The sequence below is a fragment of the Canis lupus genome, chromosome 2 (assembly GCF_011100685.1).
Source record: "Canis lupus familiaris isolate Mischka breed German Shepherd chromosome 2, alternate assembly UU_Cfam_GSD_1.0, whole genome shotgun sequence".
NCBI classification, from domain to species: Eukaryota; Metazoa; Chordata; class Mammalia; order Carnivora; family Canidae; genus Canis; species Canis lupus.
The window spans coordinates 18,669,884-18,690,897 of record NC_049223.1 but is presented as its reverse complement, the minus strand read 5'-3'; the positions used below and the strand labels follow the sequence as shown (position 1 = coordinate 18,690,897).

At 33.7% G+C, this 21,014-nt stretch overlaps 1 protein-coding gene and 1 long non-coding RNA gene across 6 annotated transcripts in view; one reads left to right on the top strand and one right to left on the bottom strand.

Moving 5' to 3' along the window:
• TRDMT1 (tRNA aspartic acid methyltransferase 1) overlaps positions 1–21,014 on the bottom strand; it is a 61,637-nt gene that overhangs the window by 23,743 nt on the left and 16,880 nt on the right. For 4 of the 5 annotated variants that reach the window (XR_005355271.1, XM_038529996.1, XM_038529995.1 and 1 more), the window contains exon 2: positions 6,955–7,064. The exons of the other annotated variant lie outside the window; for it this stretch is intronic. Coding sequence is in view for 1 of the 4 variants with exons in the window: in XM_038529994.1 (XP_038385922.1) it covers positions 6,955–7,064 (110 nt within the window). In the remaining 3 variants the exon portion in view is untranslated. The remainder of the gene's footprint in view (positions 1–6,954; positions 7,065–21,014) is intronic. 5 annotated transcript variants of the gene reach the window in all.
• LOC119876061 overlaps positions 18,312–21,014 on the top strand; it is a 38,553-nt gene continuing 35,850 nt past the window's right edge. Inside the window, exon 1 of the long non-coding RNA XR_005355272.1 lies at positions 18,312–18,547. This is a non-coding gene — a long non-coding RNA (uncharacterized LOC119876061). The remainder of the gene's footprint in view (positions 18,548–21,014) is intronic.

The window sequence follows — 21,014 nt, the reverse complement described above, 5'->3', positions numbered from 1 at the left end:
TTATGGTAAAGACTACTTAAGACACACTTTAAAAAATGCTTAAAAATATACCTTGAGAGAATCAAGCTCATTTGCAATTAACTGCCTCTGAGAACAAAATCCAACGTTCCTTAAAGAGTTACAACAAACTCCAGCACTCAAAAATGTAAAACTCACAATGCCAACCAAGCTCCTAATAAAAAATTACAAAAATGCTAAAAAACAAGATAATGTGACTCATTACCCCATTAACTGGGAAGGGGATGGGGACAAGGAGGTGGTGGTAGTGGCGAAATCCATCAACAGAAACAGACTCAGCGATTTGATAGAATTAGCAAATATTTTTAAATAGTCATTATTAATATCAATAATAATATTTTCCTTTAGGAAAACAAAAACATGAAGAGACAAATTAAAGACATAGAAAAGAATTAATTGAAATTTCTTAAAGTGAAAAAAATCTAAAACAAAAAGTTACACATTGAAAAACAAAAACCTGAAGATATAACAATATAGCATGCATCCAAAAAGAAACACACAAAGAAAACAAGAGTAAAAATGAATTCCCTCAGTGACCTGCAGAGCAACATGAAGGGATCTAATACATATATAATTTGAGGTAAAGTGAAAACAGGAAATAGAGAAAATATTTGAATAATGGCCAAAACCTTCCCAAATTTGATGAGAACTATACACAAGAAAAGCACAAGGCCCATGCAGAATAAATAAAGAAAAACATACAAAAACACATCAAAATAAAATTCCTGAAAACATGGGATCCCTGGGTGGCGCAGCGGTTTGGCGCCTGCCTTTGGCCCAGGGCGCGATCCTGGAGACCAGGGATCGAATCCCACATCGGGCTCCCGGTGCATGGAGCCTGCTTCTCCCTCTGCCTGTGTCTCTGCCTCTCTCTCTCACTGTGTGCCTATCATAAATAAATAAATAAATAAATAAATAAATAAATAAATAAATAAATAAATAAAAATTCCTGAAAACAAGTGATAAGCACAAAATCTTAATTGTAGCCAGAGAAAGATAAAATATATGAAGAGGAATCAGCAGAAATTTAGCAAACTAGGTAACAAAGTGCCAAGAAAAAGTTTTAATTAATAGAAAATATGAACTTATGAAAACCTTTCAAAAACAAGTGCAACCAAGGAATCAGTGAAAATTATACTTCACAATAAAGACAGAGAACTGACAAAATTTGTCACTTGCTGCATGCACATGACAGGAAATGCTAACAGAGGTTTTTCAGGAAGAAAAGAAAATTATATCACATGCAAACTTTGATTAAAAAAAAAAATGAAATGTTAAAAACAGATGATATGTAGGGGATCCCTGGGTGGCTCAGCGGTTTAGCCCTTGCCTTAGGCCCAGGGCATGATCCTGAAGTCCCGGGATCAAGTTCCACATCGGGCTTCCTGCATGGAGCCTGTTTTTCCCTCTGCCTGTCTCTGCCTCTCTCTCTCTCTCTCTCATGAATAAATAAATAAAATCTTAAAACAAAATAAAACCAAAACCGAAAAAACAGATGATATGTAAATAACAGGTCCTTTTCAAAACTCTTTAATAAATATTTGACTACTTAGTCCAAAAAAAGTTAACAACATATTTGGGGTTTTAACACAAGCAGCAGTAATATGTATGACAAATATAGCAAAATATACAGGAGTAAAATGGATGTATATTATTGTAATTAATATAACAAAGTGCTATAATGTTACTTAAGTGGGCTTCTCTAAGTTAAAAATGCATATTGTAAACCCTAGAGTAGTCACTAAGAAAACAAAACAGATATAATTAATAAGATATATCTAATAAAGTCATTAGTAAAGAATAATAAAATATTAACATATCAAAAGGCAGAAAAAGAGGGATAAACATACAAAAAAACAGATTGGAAAAATAGAAAACAAATAACAAGGTAGTAGAAGTAAATACAAAAATATTAATAATAAGATTAAATGTAAATGGTACAAACACTCCAATTAAAAGGTAGATGTTGTCACTGAATAAAAAAGACCCAACCATATGCTGTCTACAGTAAATCCAATTTAAATACAAAAATACAAATAGGATAAAATTCAAAGGATGGAAAAACATAAACACGTAAACATTAATCATAAGAAAGCAGACTAGTTATATTAATATCAGGAAAAGCAGACTTCAGAACAAGAAATATTTCCTGGAGTTAAAAAGGGACAAGGTCATTATCAATAATAGCCAAACTATGGAAAGAGCCCAAATGTCCAACAACTGATGAATGGATAAAGAAGATATTGTGTGTGTATGTGTGTATATATATATATATATATGTATGTATATATATATATATATGGAATATTACTCATGTCATTTGCAATGATGTCGATGGAGCTAGAGTGTATTACACTAAGCGAAATAAGTCAGTCAGAGAAAGACAAATACCATATGATTTCACTCGTGTGGAATTTAAGAAACAAAACAGATGAACATATGGGAGTGGGTAAAAGAGAGAGAAAGGAAAAACCCATAAGACTTAATGATAGAGAATAAACTGAGGGTTGATGGAGGGAGGTGGGTGGGAAATAGGCTAGATAGGTGATGGGTATTAAGGAAGGCACTTGTTATAATGAGTACTGGGTATTATGATGAACCACTGAATTCTACTCCTGAAACCAATATTGCACTGTATGTTAACTAACTAGAATTTAAATAAAATCTGGGAAAAAAAAGGAAATTTCATAAGATAAAGAGATCATTCAATTAAAAAAAACCATAAAGTGTATATACACTTAATAACAGAGCTTCAGGAAAAAATGAAGCAAAAACTGGTAATACTGAAGGAAGAAAGAGACATATTCACAACTGTAGTTGGAAATTACAACCCCCTTCCCTCAGCAACTGATAGAAAAAAATCAGTAAAGATACAGAAAAATTTAACAACACTATCGACCAACTTGACCTAACTGACATTTACAGAGCATTCCACCCCACAAAAAAGAATATATTCTTTTCAATAGCATATAGAACATTCACTAGAAAAATTGAATCCTGGGCCATAACACAAGTCTCAACAATTTAAAATAACTGAAATCATACAAAGTATGACCAAAATAAAACAGAAATGAGAAATCAGTAACAGATATCAGGAAAATATTATGAATATTTGGAAATTTAAACCCATACTTATAAATAACACATGGGAAATCAGAAGGAAAATTGGAAAATTTTTTTTAACTGTATGAAAATCAACACACAACATATGGAAATTTGTGGAATGTAGCCAAAACATAGGAAAATTTATAGCAGTCAATGTTTATATGAAAAAAGGAAAAAAATTTCAAATCAGTCATCTAAAGTTCCACTGTAAGAAGTATTTAAAAAAACACAAATACAAAGTAAGTAGAAATAATAAAGATGATCAGAAATTAGTGAAATAGTAAACAAATGAACAATAGATAAAATCAGTTGCATCCAAAGCTGTTTACTTGAAAAGACCAATAGAACCGGCAAACTTCCAGCTTCATTAGCATTTTACAAATCACTAACATCAGAAGTGACATGTGGTACATCACTATAGAGTTCACACATAGAAAAAACGTATAAAGAAGTATGAAAAACATCAAACTAATACATTTGATGAATTAGATAAAATGCATAATTTCTTTTGAGATCCCAAATTTCTAAAACTAAATAAAAAATATATAGAAAGCCTTACTAGTCTTATAGCAATTAAATAAATTAAATTCATAGTTTAAAACCTTCTCATAAAGAAAACTCCAGGCCCAGATGGCTTCATTAACTAAATTCTATCAAACATTTATAGAGGAACTACTACTTATTTTTCAAACTCTTCCAAAAAATATAAGGCTAATATAACCCTAATACTGAAACCAAACTAAAACACCAAGGAGAAATAAGAAATCATCTATGAAGCTAAATGTAAAAATACTTAACAAAATATTAGCAAATTGAAACTAGCATTACTAAAAAAGATAACAGATCATAAATCTATCCTAGCAGGGATCCCTGGGTGGCTCAGCGGTTTAGCGCCTGCCTTCGACCCAGGTCGTGATCCTGGAGTCCTGGGATCAAGTCCCACATCAGGCTCCCTGCATGGAGTCTGCTTCTGCCTCTGCCTACTTCTCGGCCTCTCTCTCTGTGTCTCTCATGAATAAATAAATAAAATCTTAAAAAAAAATCTATCCTAGGAATGCATTCAAAACCAGAAATTGAAATAGTCACCATAATAAAATAATAAAATGGGGGAATGATATAATGATGTTAAAAGATGTGAAAAAGATATAGCATTTGACAACATTCAAAACTCATTCATTACAAAAATTATCAGAAAATGTAAAGAAAGGAAATGTCCTCAATTTGATAAAATACATCTATAAAAAAGATATAACTAACACCATCCCAAATGTAAATGACTGAATGAATGTTCGGCCCTTAGGCTCTAGAAGAAGGCAAGAATATCCAATGTAATCCTACTTAATCAACACTGTACAGGTCTAGACAATGTAATAAGACAAGAGCAAAAAGTTGCACTGATTGGAACAGAAAAGTAAACTCTTTATTCTCTGACAATATGCTGTATATGTAGAAAAAATCCTGAAAAAATCAAAGCTAACAGAATAAGTCAATATAACAAAGTTACAGATAGAAGGTTAAGGTCAATAAACAAAAATAAGCATATTCCTATATGCTAGCAATGAACAATGTTTATATTTTTAAAAATACCACTTACAATAGCATCAAAACCCACAAATATTTAGGGATAAATTAATACGTGCAAGACTTGTAAACAAATATTACAAAATATTGCGGATATAAATTAAAGAGTATCTAAATAAAGGAAGAGAGATACCATGCTCATGGACTAGCAGATTCAATTAAGATATCAATTTTTTCAAAACCAATCAGTGCAATTCCAACCTACATATCTTTCTTTGTAAAAATTGACAGGGTGATTCTGAAATTTACAGAGAAATGTAAATAATAATATAGCCAAAATAATTTTGAAAAAGAAAAACAATAATTTGAGACCTTGTACTATCTGAATTCAATACTTATTATAAAGCTACAATAATCAAAAGAGTGCTACTGGTGTAAGGAAAACATATAGATACTACTGAAGAGAGAGAGTCCAGAAATAGACATACATTTATGACCTTTTTTATTTTAAAGGTGTCAAGGAAATTGAGGAAAGGATTTCTGAAAATCGTAAAAGAAAAAAAAAAAAGAAGGAAAATAATTCCAGGACAATGTTATATGCACCTAGAAATAAAAGAAATGACTGCTCCTTCAAACTACACACATAAGATTACTTTAAATGGGTCATAAACCTAAATGGAAAAGCCAAGACTAACACTTCTAGAAGAGGGGAAAATGGGGTAAACAGGTTTTTTTTTAAAACACACAGAAACATGATCAAAAAACAAAGAAAGATAAATAACTTCTGAATTTTGATGATCATAGTTAAGGAAATGAAAAGACAAATTACAGAACTGGAGAAAATCTTTGTTATATACATTTTTGACAAACAGCTTGAATCCAGAAAACTTAACTCTTACAATGAATTGATATTATAAGCACACCAAATAAGAATTGGGCAAGAAATTTCATCACAGAAGAAGACACCGAAATAGCCAATAAGCACAAGATGCTCAACATTAGCCATCACGGAAATGCAAATTAGAATCATCAGGCACAAAAGAATCACAATAGCACTATATGCTCACTAGAATGGCTAAAACTTTAAAAATTGATAATATCAAGCACCAGTAAGGATGTGAAAAAACTGAAACATTTAAACATTGATTATGGGAGTGTGAAATGGTACAAATACTATGGAAAACAGCATTTTCTCATAAAATTAAAGAAACCTACTATATGACCCAGTAATTCCAATTCTAGGTATTCAACTACAAGAAATGAAAACAAAGGTCCACACAAAAACCTGTACATGAATGTTCACAGTAACTGTTTTATATAGGCAAAAACTGGAAATAACCTAAATGTCTAACATCATGTGAACAGATATATACATTGTAGTACGTAATATTCCACTGTACAGAGTATTACTCAGTAATAATAACAAAGAGCAGACTACTGATATGCACAACAACATGGGTAAATTCAAAAAACATTATGCTAAAACAGAAAGTTACAGCCAGAAAATCTACACTCATGATTTTATTTGTGATATATTAGAAATGGAAAATTTAATCTGTAATGGCAGAAAGCAGATCAGTTGTCTGGGTTTGGGACACGAAGGAACACCACAGGGGATGGATGTTCTAAGTTTTGATCGTGGCGGTTACACACTTGTATATACTAGTCAAAACTCAAACCACATATAAATGAGTGCAATTTATTGTATATAAATTATAGCTTCATGAGAAATTTGTTGTAAAAATTTTTCACAAGAAAATGGGAGAAAAATACAATTTCATATTATTTTAGAGATAACAATGTACACCAGTGTTAAATACTTCTGGTAAGTTCATCAATGTACTTTTAACCTTTAATTTTGACAGGCTTGCTAAAATAAGAAGCATTCAATAAGTACTAGCCAGAGATTGCTTCTCTTGTTTTTATTCCTGCTATATATATATATATATATATAATCTTATATATATATAGTATACTATATGTACTATAAAAGTAAATTGTTTATTTAATATCAGGACAGAACCATGCATTTAGAAGTCAAACATATTCTTACATTTCAATCCTTTATCGCAAAGACCAAAATACTGACCTCTCTCATTCTCTCAAACTGAAAAGTAAAAATAAGTAACGGCAAAAAAGAGCATGCCCTCTTCTCATAGAATATAAAATTCTAATTCTCTTCTCCTAAACTTTTGCATTTATATATGACTTATCCTCCAATGAAGGCACCAGAAACCAGGATCTTATAGCATTTTTCAATCACATTTTCCTTGTCATATACTTATGAAAACAATAAGCAACATTACTCACTTCAATTGTCTTGGCCAGTAACTGTGTGTGAGGAAAATTATACTTGTATACTTCATTAGCGACAGTGTTTACATCAATGGCAGCCACCACTTGTGCAGGTATACAGCTTTCTGTAATGATAAGTGGAATATATTAAAATGAAGTCCCTAATATCAACTTGGTCACTTTACTGAGAGTCAAAATCCAGAATTTTGTAATACATTTCCTCATCTACCTAGCTAGATCTTTGATTCACAATGGGCAACCAGGTCAGGGAGTTAGGCATGAAGTGGGCTATTTGCATACTTCTGGTTCATCTCTCTAAATAGCATTCTAATGCTAAAAATAAGATTTGAATGTTTCAGTCATTATCTCTTACATTTGCCCTCCTCACTCCATTAAGATACACACTTATGAGTTAAATAGGAAGTTTTCCTAAGGCAAAACAAACCAAAAATAGAAAAAGGAAGTGTAAAAAACTGCATTACTTAGAACTTTTTATGAATTAACCTCCATTTGCTCCTCTCCTGCTAATATTAACATAAAGCTGCTTCCCATTATCACTAAAAATGCTTTTATGCAAGTTTTGGAAGTGTTTTAAGAATAGTTTTATTGAGATATAATTCACAAACTGCAAAATTCACCTGCTTAAGGTTTAGGTAAGTTTTTAACTAAAATGAACAATTAAAAAATAAATAAATAAAATAAAATGAACAATTAATTGGTATCCAAATATAAAAACTACATAAACAAAAAACTAAAAATCTTAACAGACCAGGACAGAATGTGAAGAGAGTAAGGGAAATATTTTTAAGAACATCCCTTCACTGCCCTTCTCTCTTGCTGCTAAATAAAATAATAATAACTTTCAGGGTACCTGGGTGGCTCAGTCAGTAAAGCCTCTGACTTGATTTCAGCTCAGGTCATGATCTCAGGGTTGTGGGATCGAGCCCATGTTGAGCTCTGCACTGGGCATGGAGTCTGCTTAAGATTCTCTCTTAATCGGGGACCTCTGGGTGGCTCAGTGGTTGAGCGTCTGTCTTTGTCTCAGGGCATGATCCCAGAGTGCAGGGATTGAGTCCCGCATCAGGCTCTCTGCATGGAGCCTGCTTCTCCCTCTCCCTGTCTCTGCCTCTCTCTCGCTGTGTCTCATGAATAAATAAATAAATTCTTAAAAAAAAAAAAAAAAAGATTCTCTCTTAATCTCTCTGCTCCTCCTCTCTCCCTTTCCCCGTCTAAAAAAATAATGTTCAAAATGGTTTCAGATTCAGAGTTTTACTGTAGTCTCCAATGGCAATCAAAATTTGAGCTATGTTAAACATGCATAGCTGCTATTATATTTTGCAAGTACCATCCCCTTGCACTTCTTACCCAAACATATACAAAAACAATGATGTATGTACCCTGTCCCAAATCAGAAGAAAAAGTTAAGTTTTAAAAATAATAGTATTTGAGACTCCTTAGGAAAACCACCAGAAAAAAAAAATACAAAATTACATAGTACCTCCAAATAGCTATTTAATAACCACTTGCTATCAATAGATAGCATAGGTAGACCAAATATCAAAAAATGACGAAAGAATTTAGATGTGAAGAGCTAGGGCTCATGTAGCAGGCACTAGAAATAAAAACTCAGATCACAGAAGAAGGGGTAAAGAGAAGGCTCACACACAATCAGAAAATAATGGCGACTATATACTGAGGCCTAAAAGAGATGATGTCTGAGAAAAAGCAAGGGCATAAAAATCTCTAAGTAAATATTTGCTGAATGTCTACTAGGCTCAAGAAATTTGACTTGGACCAATTATCTTCTAGGTACCCGCTGCCTTGCTATCTTAGGTCACTGGGAACTCTGAGGTCCAGTTAGTAGTATCATAGGTAGCTGCCTCCAACTGAGTTTAGGATCAATAACTAGTTAGTTGCCTTAGTATAAACTTATAAATAATACCTTTGTCAAAGGCATCAGAAAAATCTTGAAACATAAATCAAGAAGGCTCTTAAACAAAAAAATTAGTATACAAAGATTATTTTGCAAAACTGTAAACCTGTTATAATTCAGGAATTAAGTAACTACTAAACTTTGTAAGAGAGCTCAGAATTAGATAAACATTGAATCATTTTACTGTTTTTTTTTAATTTTTTTATTTATGATAGTCACACAGAGAGAGAGAGAGAGAGGCAGAGACACAGGCAGAGGAAGAAGCAGGCTCCATGCACCAGGAGCCCGAAGTGGGATTCGATCCTGGGTCTCCAGGATCGCGCCCTGGGCCAAAGGCAGGTGCTAAACCGCTGTGCCACCCAGGATTCCCATTTTACTGTTTTGTTAAACAGGATATCTTGTTATTAGTATGATGAAGCCTGCTTGCATTTCCACTATGTATGCAGCAATATGGAATTGCCTGGAGTTGGTTAATAAGACTTTCTCTTTTCTCAGGCTGACAATACATAGTGACGTGCCAAATCTGTGCCAAAATCAATAATTTACAAGAATTTTATGTTCTTGTATTATGGGCTTGAAAGACATAAAAACTTACAAAAAACAACTGCCAAATAAATGTTTTTATTAATAAATAAATAAAAACATAAAAACTTACAAAAAACAACTGCCAAATAAATGTGACAATCCAAGAACTGATGAACCAAAAATTCTTTCTCAGAAAACAATAGATTTTAAAAGTCAATAAATAAATACACTGTTTTTATGCATTAGTTATAAAATTAAGATCCACTGTATGGGAGATCCCTGGGTGGCGCAGCAGTTTGGCGCCTGCCTTTGGCCCAGGGCGTGATCCTGGAGACCTGGGATTGAGTCCTGTGTCGGGCTCCCTGAGTGGAGCCTGCTTCTCCCTCTGCCTGTGTCTCTGCCTCTCTCTCTCTCTTTCTCTCTATGTCTATCATGAATAAATTAAAAAAAAAAAAAAAAAGATCCACCATATGACCTAAAAAAAGGGTTGTGTTTTTTTTGTGTGTGTGTGTGATGAGAAATGATTGTACTAAGATATTTCTGACAATAATTCAATCTGCCTTTTCAAAACAGAATTGTTCTGGTATATAGATGTGTTTCTAAGGAAAAAGTTAGATTTATAAATAACGATTAAAGCAAACCTTGTATGTAGATGATGAATCACTCAATTCTACTCCAGAAACCAATATTGCACTGTATGTTAATTGCCTAAAATTTAAATTAAATAAATAAATAAGCAAAACTGTCAATTCTGTCAAAATCTGAAACTGAGATCCAAAGACAAGTTGTCTTGATATTTTTACTGTGTATTTCCAATCTAGCCTCCAAAAATCTTTGTCAAGCCACATACACATATTTCAAAAATGTTTAACTAAAAACATCAAAGTCAAAATAACTCAATAGAATTTTGCATAACTGAGCTCTATTACTTAAATCATGCAGGAGGGGGACAGAGAATGGAGAAAAGGGAACCTATCAGGACCTTTTAGTAGTGTGGAGGGTAGGGACGTGTTTTTGGCACTGTGATCTATTGCTTTACCTGGATGTTACTCATGATATTTCAGTTATTACTCTGCATATTTATCAACAGGAAACATGAGTATAAAAGGTGAAACATTCTAGTTAGAGAAATGCATATAAATGATGTTAAAAGATTGTCAGATTGGATCTACAAGGAAAGGACAGGGAGTATCATGATCCTGTTTACATGAGGACTGAATTTAAAAAGGCAGGTTTAGTTATACCAAGAGAGATATAGCTTCTAGAGAGATGTAACAAATGTCACTGACAATACATGCATAATTCCTGCTCTCATGTATGTTTCTTATGGAAGTTGGCAAGAATCAAACACACACCCACCATTTTTGAATAGCAATAATTTTCCCTCTTTTTCTGACCACTCTTTCTGGAAAAGTTGTACGGAAGAACCTCTGTTCAGTAATAATGAAGTTACAAGTTTATACTTTTACCTGCCTTTCCTAACCATATAAATCAGAAAACTTAATTGCAGTTATTAAGGTAGGAGAAATTCAATTTTAAAAAAATGTAAATATAAAATTCACCAGCCCACTTTGAAATAAGGAAAATAGCTTATTTTTTTCTTCCTTTCCTTCTTTGTCATTTATTTCCTGACTTGTGTCTCATACAGGTGAGTAATTACTTGGTTCAGCTCATTATATCACACCTGAGACACTTAATCAGGTATGTTAACACTGACATCTAGTTGTGAAATGGAAGATCAGTGCAACATATCCCATGCCTATTTCCTTTTATTCAAAATAATAGCTTAAGAATAAAAGCACCAAGCAGAAACAGATCTGAAGGGATTCTGAATTTAAAATGATTGCTAAATGTTTTATCACTATTGGCCAAGTATATTTCTTATTTCTTTTTAAAGATTCCTGCTTTTGGAAACTTGCAAATAAATTCTCTTAATTAAATAAAATTTAAAATAACTTTCAAATGTTTTACAAAATTCACCCAGTTTCCTTAGAAAATTTCTATAGAGGTTTAGCTAACAGTAAACAACAACAAAAAACTTACTTTGGGTCAAGATATATACTAGATCATCGCTGTTAAGATCTAACTAAAGACAAGAGCCTGTGAACCAGAGAGTGGACAGGAACTGCTTGAGATTTGTGTGCAGACCAGAGCTGGGAAGTGGAATAGGAGAAAAACATGCCAAATTAATGTTTAAAAAGGAGCACACTGAATTTATGTGGAAAGGAAAATAAAGATGCCATGCCAGATAACACAATGCAATTTGAAGAGGAGGCAATGCATTTTGAGGAGGACCTTATAAAAGAACAAAGGTATAAGAGAGAAGAACACGATGGTTTGTACTTTCTGGCCTTTCTAGAACATTGGTTTGTTTCCATTATTGGTTTCTACTATTGAAAAATAAAGGTAATGGCTGGCACTTGAGTCACTGTGTTAGTTGGTCCATGAAGAGAAGGGCCACTTTACAGTGCTAGTGAAGCAAGGAAGTGGAAAGCATTGAGGTCTTAAAGGACTTCACAGAGTCACTGTATGACCCCTGGACTCTCACATCTAAGCTTGCTTTTTTTTTTTTTTTTTTTTTTTAAGATCTATTTATTTATTTATTTATTTAAGAAAAGAGAGAGAGATGGAGAGGGAGAGGATCTCAAGCAGACTTCTTGCAGAGCACGAAGCCCTACACAGGGCTTGATCTCACAACTCATCTCAGGTCATGACCTGAGCCAAAATCAAGAGTCAGACGCTTCACCCACTGAGCCCTCAGGAACCTCTAGACTTACTTTATGTGAGAAAGAAACAAACGTCTACCTCCTTTTAGTCACTATTATTTAAGATGTCTCTATAACCTAATGTTAACAGACACGTGAACCTAATCCTAATAGTACCTCGGTTGTTTACATGGTGCGTGTGTGTCTCTGTGTGTCTCTGTGTGTGGTTGAGAAGAGAATTTTAGGTTCAATTTCTGTTTAGACCAGATCAATGTAATTCAAAAAATATCTAGTGAGTAATGTGTGCCAAGCATTTTGCTAGAGCCACAGGGATGGATGTATAAAGTTTATATTTATGGAACTGAGGGGAGTTTTAAAATTAAAGCAATATTGTTTTTCTCTGAGGTAAAAGAATTCCTCCTTTAATATAAAAAGTGATTTCCCCCCAAATTTTCCTTATGAGGTGCATTTCTACCAAGCAAATACTTTATTCATTATTTGTAAATTTTTATTATTGAAGTATAGTTGACATACAATATTAGCTTCAGATGCATAACATCGTGATTCGACAACTGTACATTACTCGATGCTCACCACAAGTATAGTTGCCATTTGTCACCATATAATATTATTTCTTCATTATTTTTTTTTTCTTCATTATTTTTTAAAAGTCACATCTATGTTCCCCTGAGGACAAAACTCTGGAGACTTGATTTAAGAGAATATAAAAAATTTAGAAAACTAAGCAAAATCATATATTTAATAAACAACTCAAAAATCTAATATGAACAACATTAATTGGAATACCAGTACTAATAAAATCACTATGGTACACTCAAAATCTCAAAAGCAAAACCACTGAAACTCTGGAAACAATGATAATCTGCCTCACATATTTCCTAACCCCAGTAATCTCTTCCTACATATTTTTGCATGGCAAGACTTCCTCAGATGATTTATTGTAATACTGATTAGAAGGTGACATTAAACTACCACTAAGGAAGCTCTGGTTCCTTTGGAATGATGGCTGGAGTGTTACCCAACAGCCTCTGTGGCTCTTGACATAAAACAAAGGTCAAACTATAAATATTGATAATGATTACTAAAGAAAAGACAAAACCTTAACTTCTCAGGCTTTCATGCAACAGATCTTCTAATGATTACTAAGTGTTCATAAGCCCTTTTTATAAAAGATGTGTGGTATTTTAAAGATTTACTATCCTAAGATAAAGAAATGTCTCCTTCTATCAATTTTTGATAAGTTGTAAGACTTGCAAAATGGTATTATATTGCTTATTTTTAGATTCTATTTTAAAGGAAAAACCTTTATTTGTTTTTGTTCGTTACAGAAATGTCTGTATTTTAAAAACTTTATCAAGAGATGGCCAGTTTTCAATGGACATGTTTATTTATAAACTACACATATCGATATATGTAACCCAATTTTTTAAAAAAGCATTATAGCATCAAATGCTATTTTTCTGAACTCACATCAGTAAATTTGTACTTATGGGGTTTCCCAAGATTCTTCCTAGATTCTAATGAAATCATTCTACAGCTTCCTAGTCATCTGGTAGCTCATCATGTCTTCCCAATAAAATCCTATGTCTATGTCTCTGCCTCTCTCGCTCTCTGTGCATCTCTCATGAATAAATAAAATCTTTTTTAAAAAATCACTCTTCAAAATTAAAATTCTATGCACAATAAAAATAACTTATTTAAAAAAAAAAAAAGCCTATCCTACCCTGTTCAACCTCTGACACCATCTCTTTCATCCTAGATCATTCTTGTTAGTCCCTGAGAAATTACTCAGTTTTTTTTTTTTTTAAAGATTTTATTTATTTATTCGTGACAGACAGAGAGAGAGGGAGAGTAAGGCAGAGACACAGGCAGAGGGAGAAGCAGGCTCCATGCAGGTAGCCCGACGTGGGACTCGATCCCGGGTCCCCAGGATCACACCCTGGGCTGAAGGTGGCACCAAACCACTGAGCCACCATGGCTGCCCCAGAACTTACTCAGTTTAGCCGTGACTCCTCTAGGTGGCTTTCACTGAGCCCGCTGGACTGAAATGGGGGCTAGTCTCTCAGGCTGTCATCATGCGGGGTAGTTCACTCTATCACCACATTTATCCCAGGACACTGCCTCTCTCACTAGAGTACATGAGCTGATAGAGCCCAGGCCATGGCTTGTACATAGAGTACTCCCAGCAGTCAGACATTGCCATAACTGTTACCTATTTGGCCTCCAATAAACATCTTCTGACTTGGACTCACAAGAAAATGGGTGAATTTGATCTGTGAAACTAACTCCTGATTATTGTTCATTACTCTCTTCAATATTCTGTTCCTCAGTTAAAAAGTCTTTAATAATCCTGTATTTATGTTTATTAATGCCTAAAAGACCAATTTTAAGTAGATTGACATTTAGGTCAAATGTTTACCTTGGAAACAATGAAGTTTCCAGATGGCCTACAAAATTCTATTTATCTTACAAATAAGTTAATTAATAGCACTAATAGTGCTACTGTCAGAGAATTGTAAATATTTATTAGAATACCTATCATGTATTGGGCATTCTGCTGGGTACTGAGAATACATGATGAGTAGACATCTGTGTTGTGCTTTACCAGCAGCCAGTACCCTTCTCTAGTAATAGTCTCAGATTTCCTTTTGGGAATCTTACCTCACTCACTTTCTGTCAAATGGCCTCAACCCTCTACCCCTAGTTTCACTGAAAGCATGTGTCAGTCCTTGACCCAAGAAGACTCCAGAATGATTTCTGGGAGCAAACAACTCAAAATAAGCCAATGAGGCACAATAAGAAAGTACACCTGACTTTTTCTTAGGCAATGAGGAAGAGATGCTCGATCTTTCCTCCTGAGTTTAACCATGGCGGGGGATATAAGTTCAGTGGCTACTACAGCCTTCTGGATGCAGTAGGGGAGAGTGTGTATAAAAATGCACCCACGGGGTGCCTGGGTGGCTCAGGGGGTTAAGTGTCTGCCTTCAGCTCAGTCATGATCCTGGGTCCTGGGATGGAGTCCTTGGGGTCCAGCTCCCCTCTCAGCAGGGAGTCTGCTTCTCTCTTTCTCCTCCTACCACCCCATGCTGATTCTCTCTCAAATAAATAAATACAATATATTTTTTTAAAATGTACCCAATCCAGAAGAACAAACCTGAGACAGATACACAGAGAAAGAAAACTGGTTCCCAGTAACACAATTCGAACCCTTTTAAGCTGTACCCCAAACCAAGCCTAGATTCGATTGTAGTCATTACATGAGTATTTACAACTTTTATGTAAACCAGTTTGGATTGTTTTCTGTAACTTGGAAATAATAGTTCTATTAAGCATTTAAGAGAATACACACTTAAATATCACTTGTCACTATGAAGAAATGCATTTCAGATTCCAACTTGGCAAGCAAAACAACATGAATACCAAAAGCCTTTTGAATAAGAAACTAATTAACTATAAACCTACAAAAAACACTTCTCTTGATCAAACACTCTCTAAGTGTCCTAAATTGAGGCAATATTTGCAGAAGTCTCAATTTGGGGGGCAAGGACTTCATTATAGGGCTACTTAATTACCTTATCCTATACATGTATTCTAAATATTACAACAAATATGTAGACAGCCATATGTAAGCTGTATCCTCAATGTCTTTTAAGGAGTATATAGTATTTTCAGTTGAACAGTCTTATCAATTTTAAAAAAAAGAAACTCAAGTTCTAAAAGTAAAAACAGTTAAAATAGAAATTTCAATTACAGGCAATTCAAAATAAAGAATTTTAGATAATCAATTAACATAAAATGATGCTGTACCTCACCAATAATGACAAATCCACATTAATCAGTTTTACTTGTCAGACTAGGAAAGGTTTTTAAGAGGAACATTGTCCAGTATGAGCAAGTGTTTGCAAAACTGTGCCCTTTTTCATGTTGGCTGTAGTGTACATGGATTTAACTCTTCTACCATTAATCCTAGCTTTTCCACTTGTGACAATTTATGCTAAGGAAATATTTGGACAATATCATGTTTAAGACTGCCATATTAAAAATGATACCCATTTACACTGATGTGGAGTGATAAAGATTTTTTAAGTACAAAAAAAGTCACTATGTATCCTGTTTGGTAATAATCCTAGTTTTGTATAGTGTATGTGTATGTACCCATATTAAGAAAACAACAACAACAAATGTCAACAGGGACTATCTCTTGGTGGTAGAGGGAATTTGGGGGTAATATTTTTCTTCCTTTAAACTTTTTTGGATTATTTGGTCTTTTTCTTAACAATAAGAACGGAATGCTTTTAAAATCAGTGAAAAGCAAACAAACATGAAACTATTTTTATCTTGGAACAAAGGAATTCAATATTTCTTTTGGTTGTGACCCTGAGAAATCACAAAAGGAAAATATCAAGGACAGATAAGAAAGGTTTGGATACATTCTCAAAACACTCCCATTAGATTGTAAGACCACACACATATACACACACAGAACAGTAAACATAACTCAATGCGTTATTTTATCCCACCAATTCAACAACAGTCAAAAGAATAAAAAACAAGAACCAAACTACACTGCCATAGTTCTTTAGAGATCAACAAGTATAGCATATGACCAAAAATGTAATGAATTGGAAGCTACCTATTTAGCTAAGTATTTACATACTTAGAATGCAAAGGATATAAATCGTCTTCTCCATTTTTTCCCATGACATTTAAGACCTTCCCCTTAATCTCTTAAAGGCACTGCCATGATTAAAAATGTTTATTTAAACGGTTTAAAAAAGAAACAATATAAACACCTGTGATCCAGGCTATTACAACAAAGATTTTGTTTTACATAAATTTGCTTTGAATGAACATATATGAATGGCTCATCACTATAAATGTCAAAACATTTTTTTGTTGGTATTTTCTTACAATTTAAAAGATGATCATTCCTTTTTTTTAAAAGATGGATCATTTCTGATATACTCATGGAATTCAAAGAAATGATATAAGCATTAGGACTCTGTATCTAATCAACTATGAATAAAAGAAGACTTGTAAAAATATAATTATATTATCATAAAGATTCCGAAAATCAAACTAAAAATTCCTCTCTAAATTTGTCTTGCCATTCTGAGTTCCTTCCTTTATATATAATAAACCTTCCTTAAAGCTTATTCTTTTCATCATTATTGACTTCATAAAGTTTTAAACCCTATCCTGAATTTCTGCTACAGGCACCTCTAAAAGAATTAAGTTTAGAGGCGCCTGGTGGCTCGGTCAGTTAAGCATCTGGCTCAGATCATGATCTCAGGGTCCTGGGATCAGGCTCCCTGCTTAGCGGAGAGTTTGCTTCTCTCTCCCTCTGCCCCTCTCCCTGCTTGTGCTCACTCACATTTTCTCTCTCACTCACATTCTCTCTCAAAAAAATAAAATCTTAAAAAAAAATAATTAAGTTTACAATTTTGCACTGAACCAGAAAGTAAAATCTGTTCTGAGACCTCAGAGGAAAAAGCACTCAATTATTTCATTCTTCATTTTCTCTTTTGAGTCTCCACCTGACTGTACATTTCTCTGCAAACCTTTTTCCATTAAGTCACATGGTATTCAACACATATTAGCTATCATTGTTTTTTTAATCAAGACTATCATAGGCACACCCTACAGAGATTCTTTATTCAGAGAGAGAAGAGTGTGTGTGTGCGCTTCACAGATCTTTAGAAAGATTTAGGATATGGATATCTAGCTATCTAGCTCTTTCTCTGCTAGTGTTTAAAGTTTAGCTCTACCATATCCAGCTGTTTGACTTAGGCAAGGTACTTGACTTCACTGAGTTCAGTATCTTTACCCATAAAAATGAGAGAACAGATAATTAAGTACCTACCTATATCATAAGGTTTTCAGAGGATTAAATTTGCTAATACCTATGAAGCTCTTACATTTATGGTAGCCATATAGTAATTACTCAATAAATGTTTGCTACTATTATTATCAAAAGACTTTTCAAATAAGGACCAGGTGTGACAGTGGAAGATTCAGTGTTTGAGAGAGCAGTTTGGCAGTACGTATCTAAAGCCTTCAAAACTGCTTTGGATCTCGAGGTGTGATAGGCAGAACAGTGAGTTCCCCCCTCTCCACCCCCCAAAAAATTGTTCCCATCCTAATTCGCAAAACCTGTGACAATGTTACCTTACCTGTCAACAGGGACTTTGAAGATATGACTAAAGATCTTAAAAAGAGGAGATTATCCTAGGTTATGCAGGAAAGGCACAGTGTGACCACAAGAAGAATTGAGGAGGGTCAGAGTCAGAGAAGATGTGATGAAGGAAGCAGAGGTCAGAGAGAAAGCCTGGGAGATGGTGTACTTCTGGTTTTGAAGATGGAGAAAGAAGTCATAAGCCAAGAAACGCTTGTCCCTTTGATCTTCCAGAAGGAAACACCTTGGGTAAAACCTTGATTTTAAGATTTCTGATCTCCATCATTATAAGATATCCATCACTTATATCACTATAAGACAACAAATTTGTGTTGCTTTAAGCCATTAAGTTTGTAGTAATGTGTTACAGTAGCATTAGGAAACCAATATGTAAGGTAATAATAGAGATGTGAAGAAAAGATTTATAAGAAGGATAAATACTATTTATAGTAGTGAAAAATTATAAGCAACCTAAATGTCCTAAAATAGTTGATTGCACTGAACAAGGGGAACTTCCATAAAATGGAATATCACACAATCATTAAAAACCAAGTTTATAAATACATTTAATAACAACGAAAACCTCAAGATATTCTCAGTGAAAAAAGAAAGCTATAGTTTCTTTTAATGTTAATGAACACCTGTCAAATAAAGATTGAAAAGATATAATACAAATTCTCGACAGTGTTTATCCCTGCATGAACATCATATATAATTTTTATTTTGAAATTTTCTTCTTCATTTGTATAGCATCAGTATTTCCCAGTAAACCATAATCTCTGGAGGAAAAGAATATAGCTGTCTTGTTACTGCTGTATCCCCACTGTGCAGCAAAGGAACTGACATAGAAACCACTAAAAAATTAAATGCTGAATGAATAAATGGGTATGTTTTCAGCATTTTCTAATCTTTTCTACCCTTGGGACTTCTGGGATTCTAGCAAAGTTATGGTTCCCAAGTCCAAATACTCCCCTTTCTTAATACAGTGAAAGATAAATCTTGGCAAATCCACTATAAATGACTAATGTGTGCAATCACGTTGTTGGGACTGGTTGGATGGGGAACAGATTAAACAGAGCAACATTATTAATCAGGTGAGATGATGAAGCATTTCCTAATTTTTAAACAAATTATATAGTTAAAAATAAAAAGAACAAAAAAATAAAAAGAATAAGTCTAAAAATATTTTCAAATATTCAGCTTCACTAGGAATAAAATATTAAAATAACAATTTTACATAGTAAACTATATAGTTTTAAATATTTTATAACACAAACATTATTGGATATAAACTGGTATATCCTTTTAAAAACTAACCCGAGGGGCACCTGGATGGCTCAGTTGGTTAAGCATCCAACTCTAGGTTTTGGCTCAGGTCATGATCTCAGTGTCATGAGATCAAGCTACTTGTTGGGCTCTGTGGGGAGTCTGCTTGAAGATTCTTTCCTTCTCCCTCTGCCCGTCTTCCCTACCCTGCTCACTTTCAATCTCTCCAAAATAAATAAATCTTTAAAAAAACATAAACAAGTAAAATCCTTAGTATAGTAGGCAGTAATAATTACTAAGGGGAAGAATAAATCAGGAAAGAGGATAGGGAGGCAGAGCAAAGACAGTAATTTTTTACAGTAGCCAGGGAAGCCCTAGGAAGGTAACATTTGAATAAAGACAAGGAACTAGTCATGTGTCTATCTGGAGGATAGCATTCCAGGCAGAGGAAACAGCAAATGCAATGGCTCTGAAGCAGGAATGTTCTTGGAGTGTTTAAGAATAGCAAGGAGATCACTATTCCTACTCCATTCCCCAAGAGTTAACACTGATAACAGGACAATGTGCATCCTTGCTGGCCTTTTCCTATGTCTAAACTCATATATATTATACACGCACATATTCTGTATATATACAATATATTACTCTATAATTTCCAGGTTTGTTTACAATGATATCTAACCCCTGTAACTGCAAGGTCATCCCTCTAAAAATTATTTCTAAATCTTTAAATTCATCTGTATGATTTTTTAACAATTCTATTCAGGCACTTTAATAAGCACCCAAAACTGGTATACCTTTTTTCAGACTGATGTGACTCATCCAAGCAACATTTTATTACTTTGCTATTCAAAATATAGTAAATTGAGGAATATGAAGAACCTTCATGAAGACTAAAATATAAGGCCATATTCTCTTTTTGAAGTATAACTTGTTTGGGAAAAATGAATATATGGTATTGAAGAATATATGACAAATATGTCTTTAAAGGTATATGTACATATGTTTGGGCTTTGTTTTTTGATTTTCTTTTTAAATAATGGAATCACAAGCCCTTTAATTTTTACAATCACAGGAGAAATGTGAAAGATCATCTCCTCACAGCAACACACTCTGGATTTAATTGTTTCCTTTGCCAAATATTAAAAACATCAACCCTGAAGACAATCTAGAAAAATGATAGAGTTACATCTTTTCCCCCATGCCACAGTCACCAACATTATGAGATTGCAAAATTAACCGAGAGAAATCTCACTGCATGGAGAGCAAGGTAGAAATAAATGATTAGCATTATGTCAAATCAACAAAGACTAACAATAAGTTTAAATAGTTAAAGAAATACCTGACTCAGCAACAAAAACCACAAGAGTAAAGCCACAGAAATAAAATGCCCTCTGAAGAAGCAGAGAAATTACTCTAGTACTTTATTATCATCTAAATTTCCGGGTTT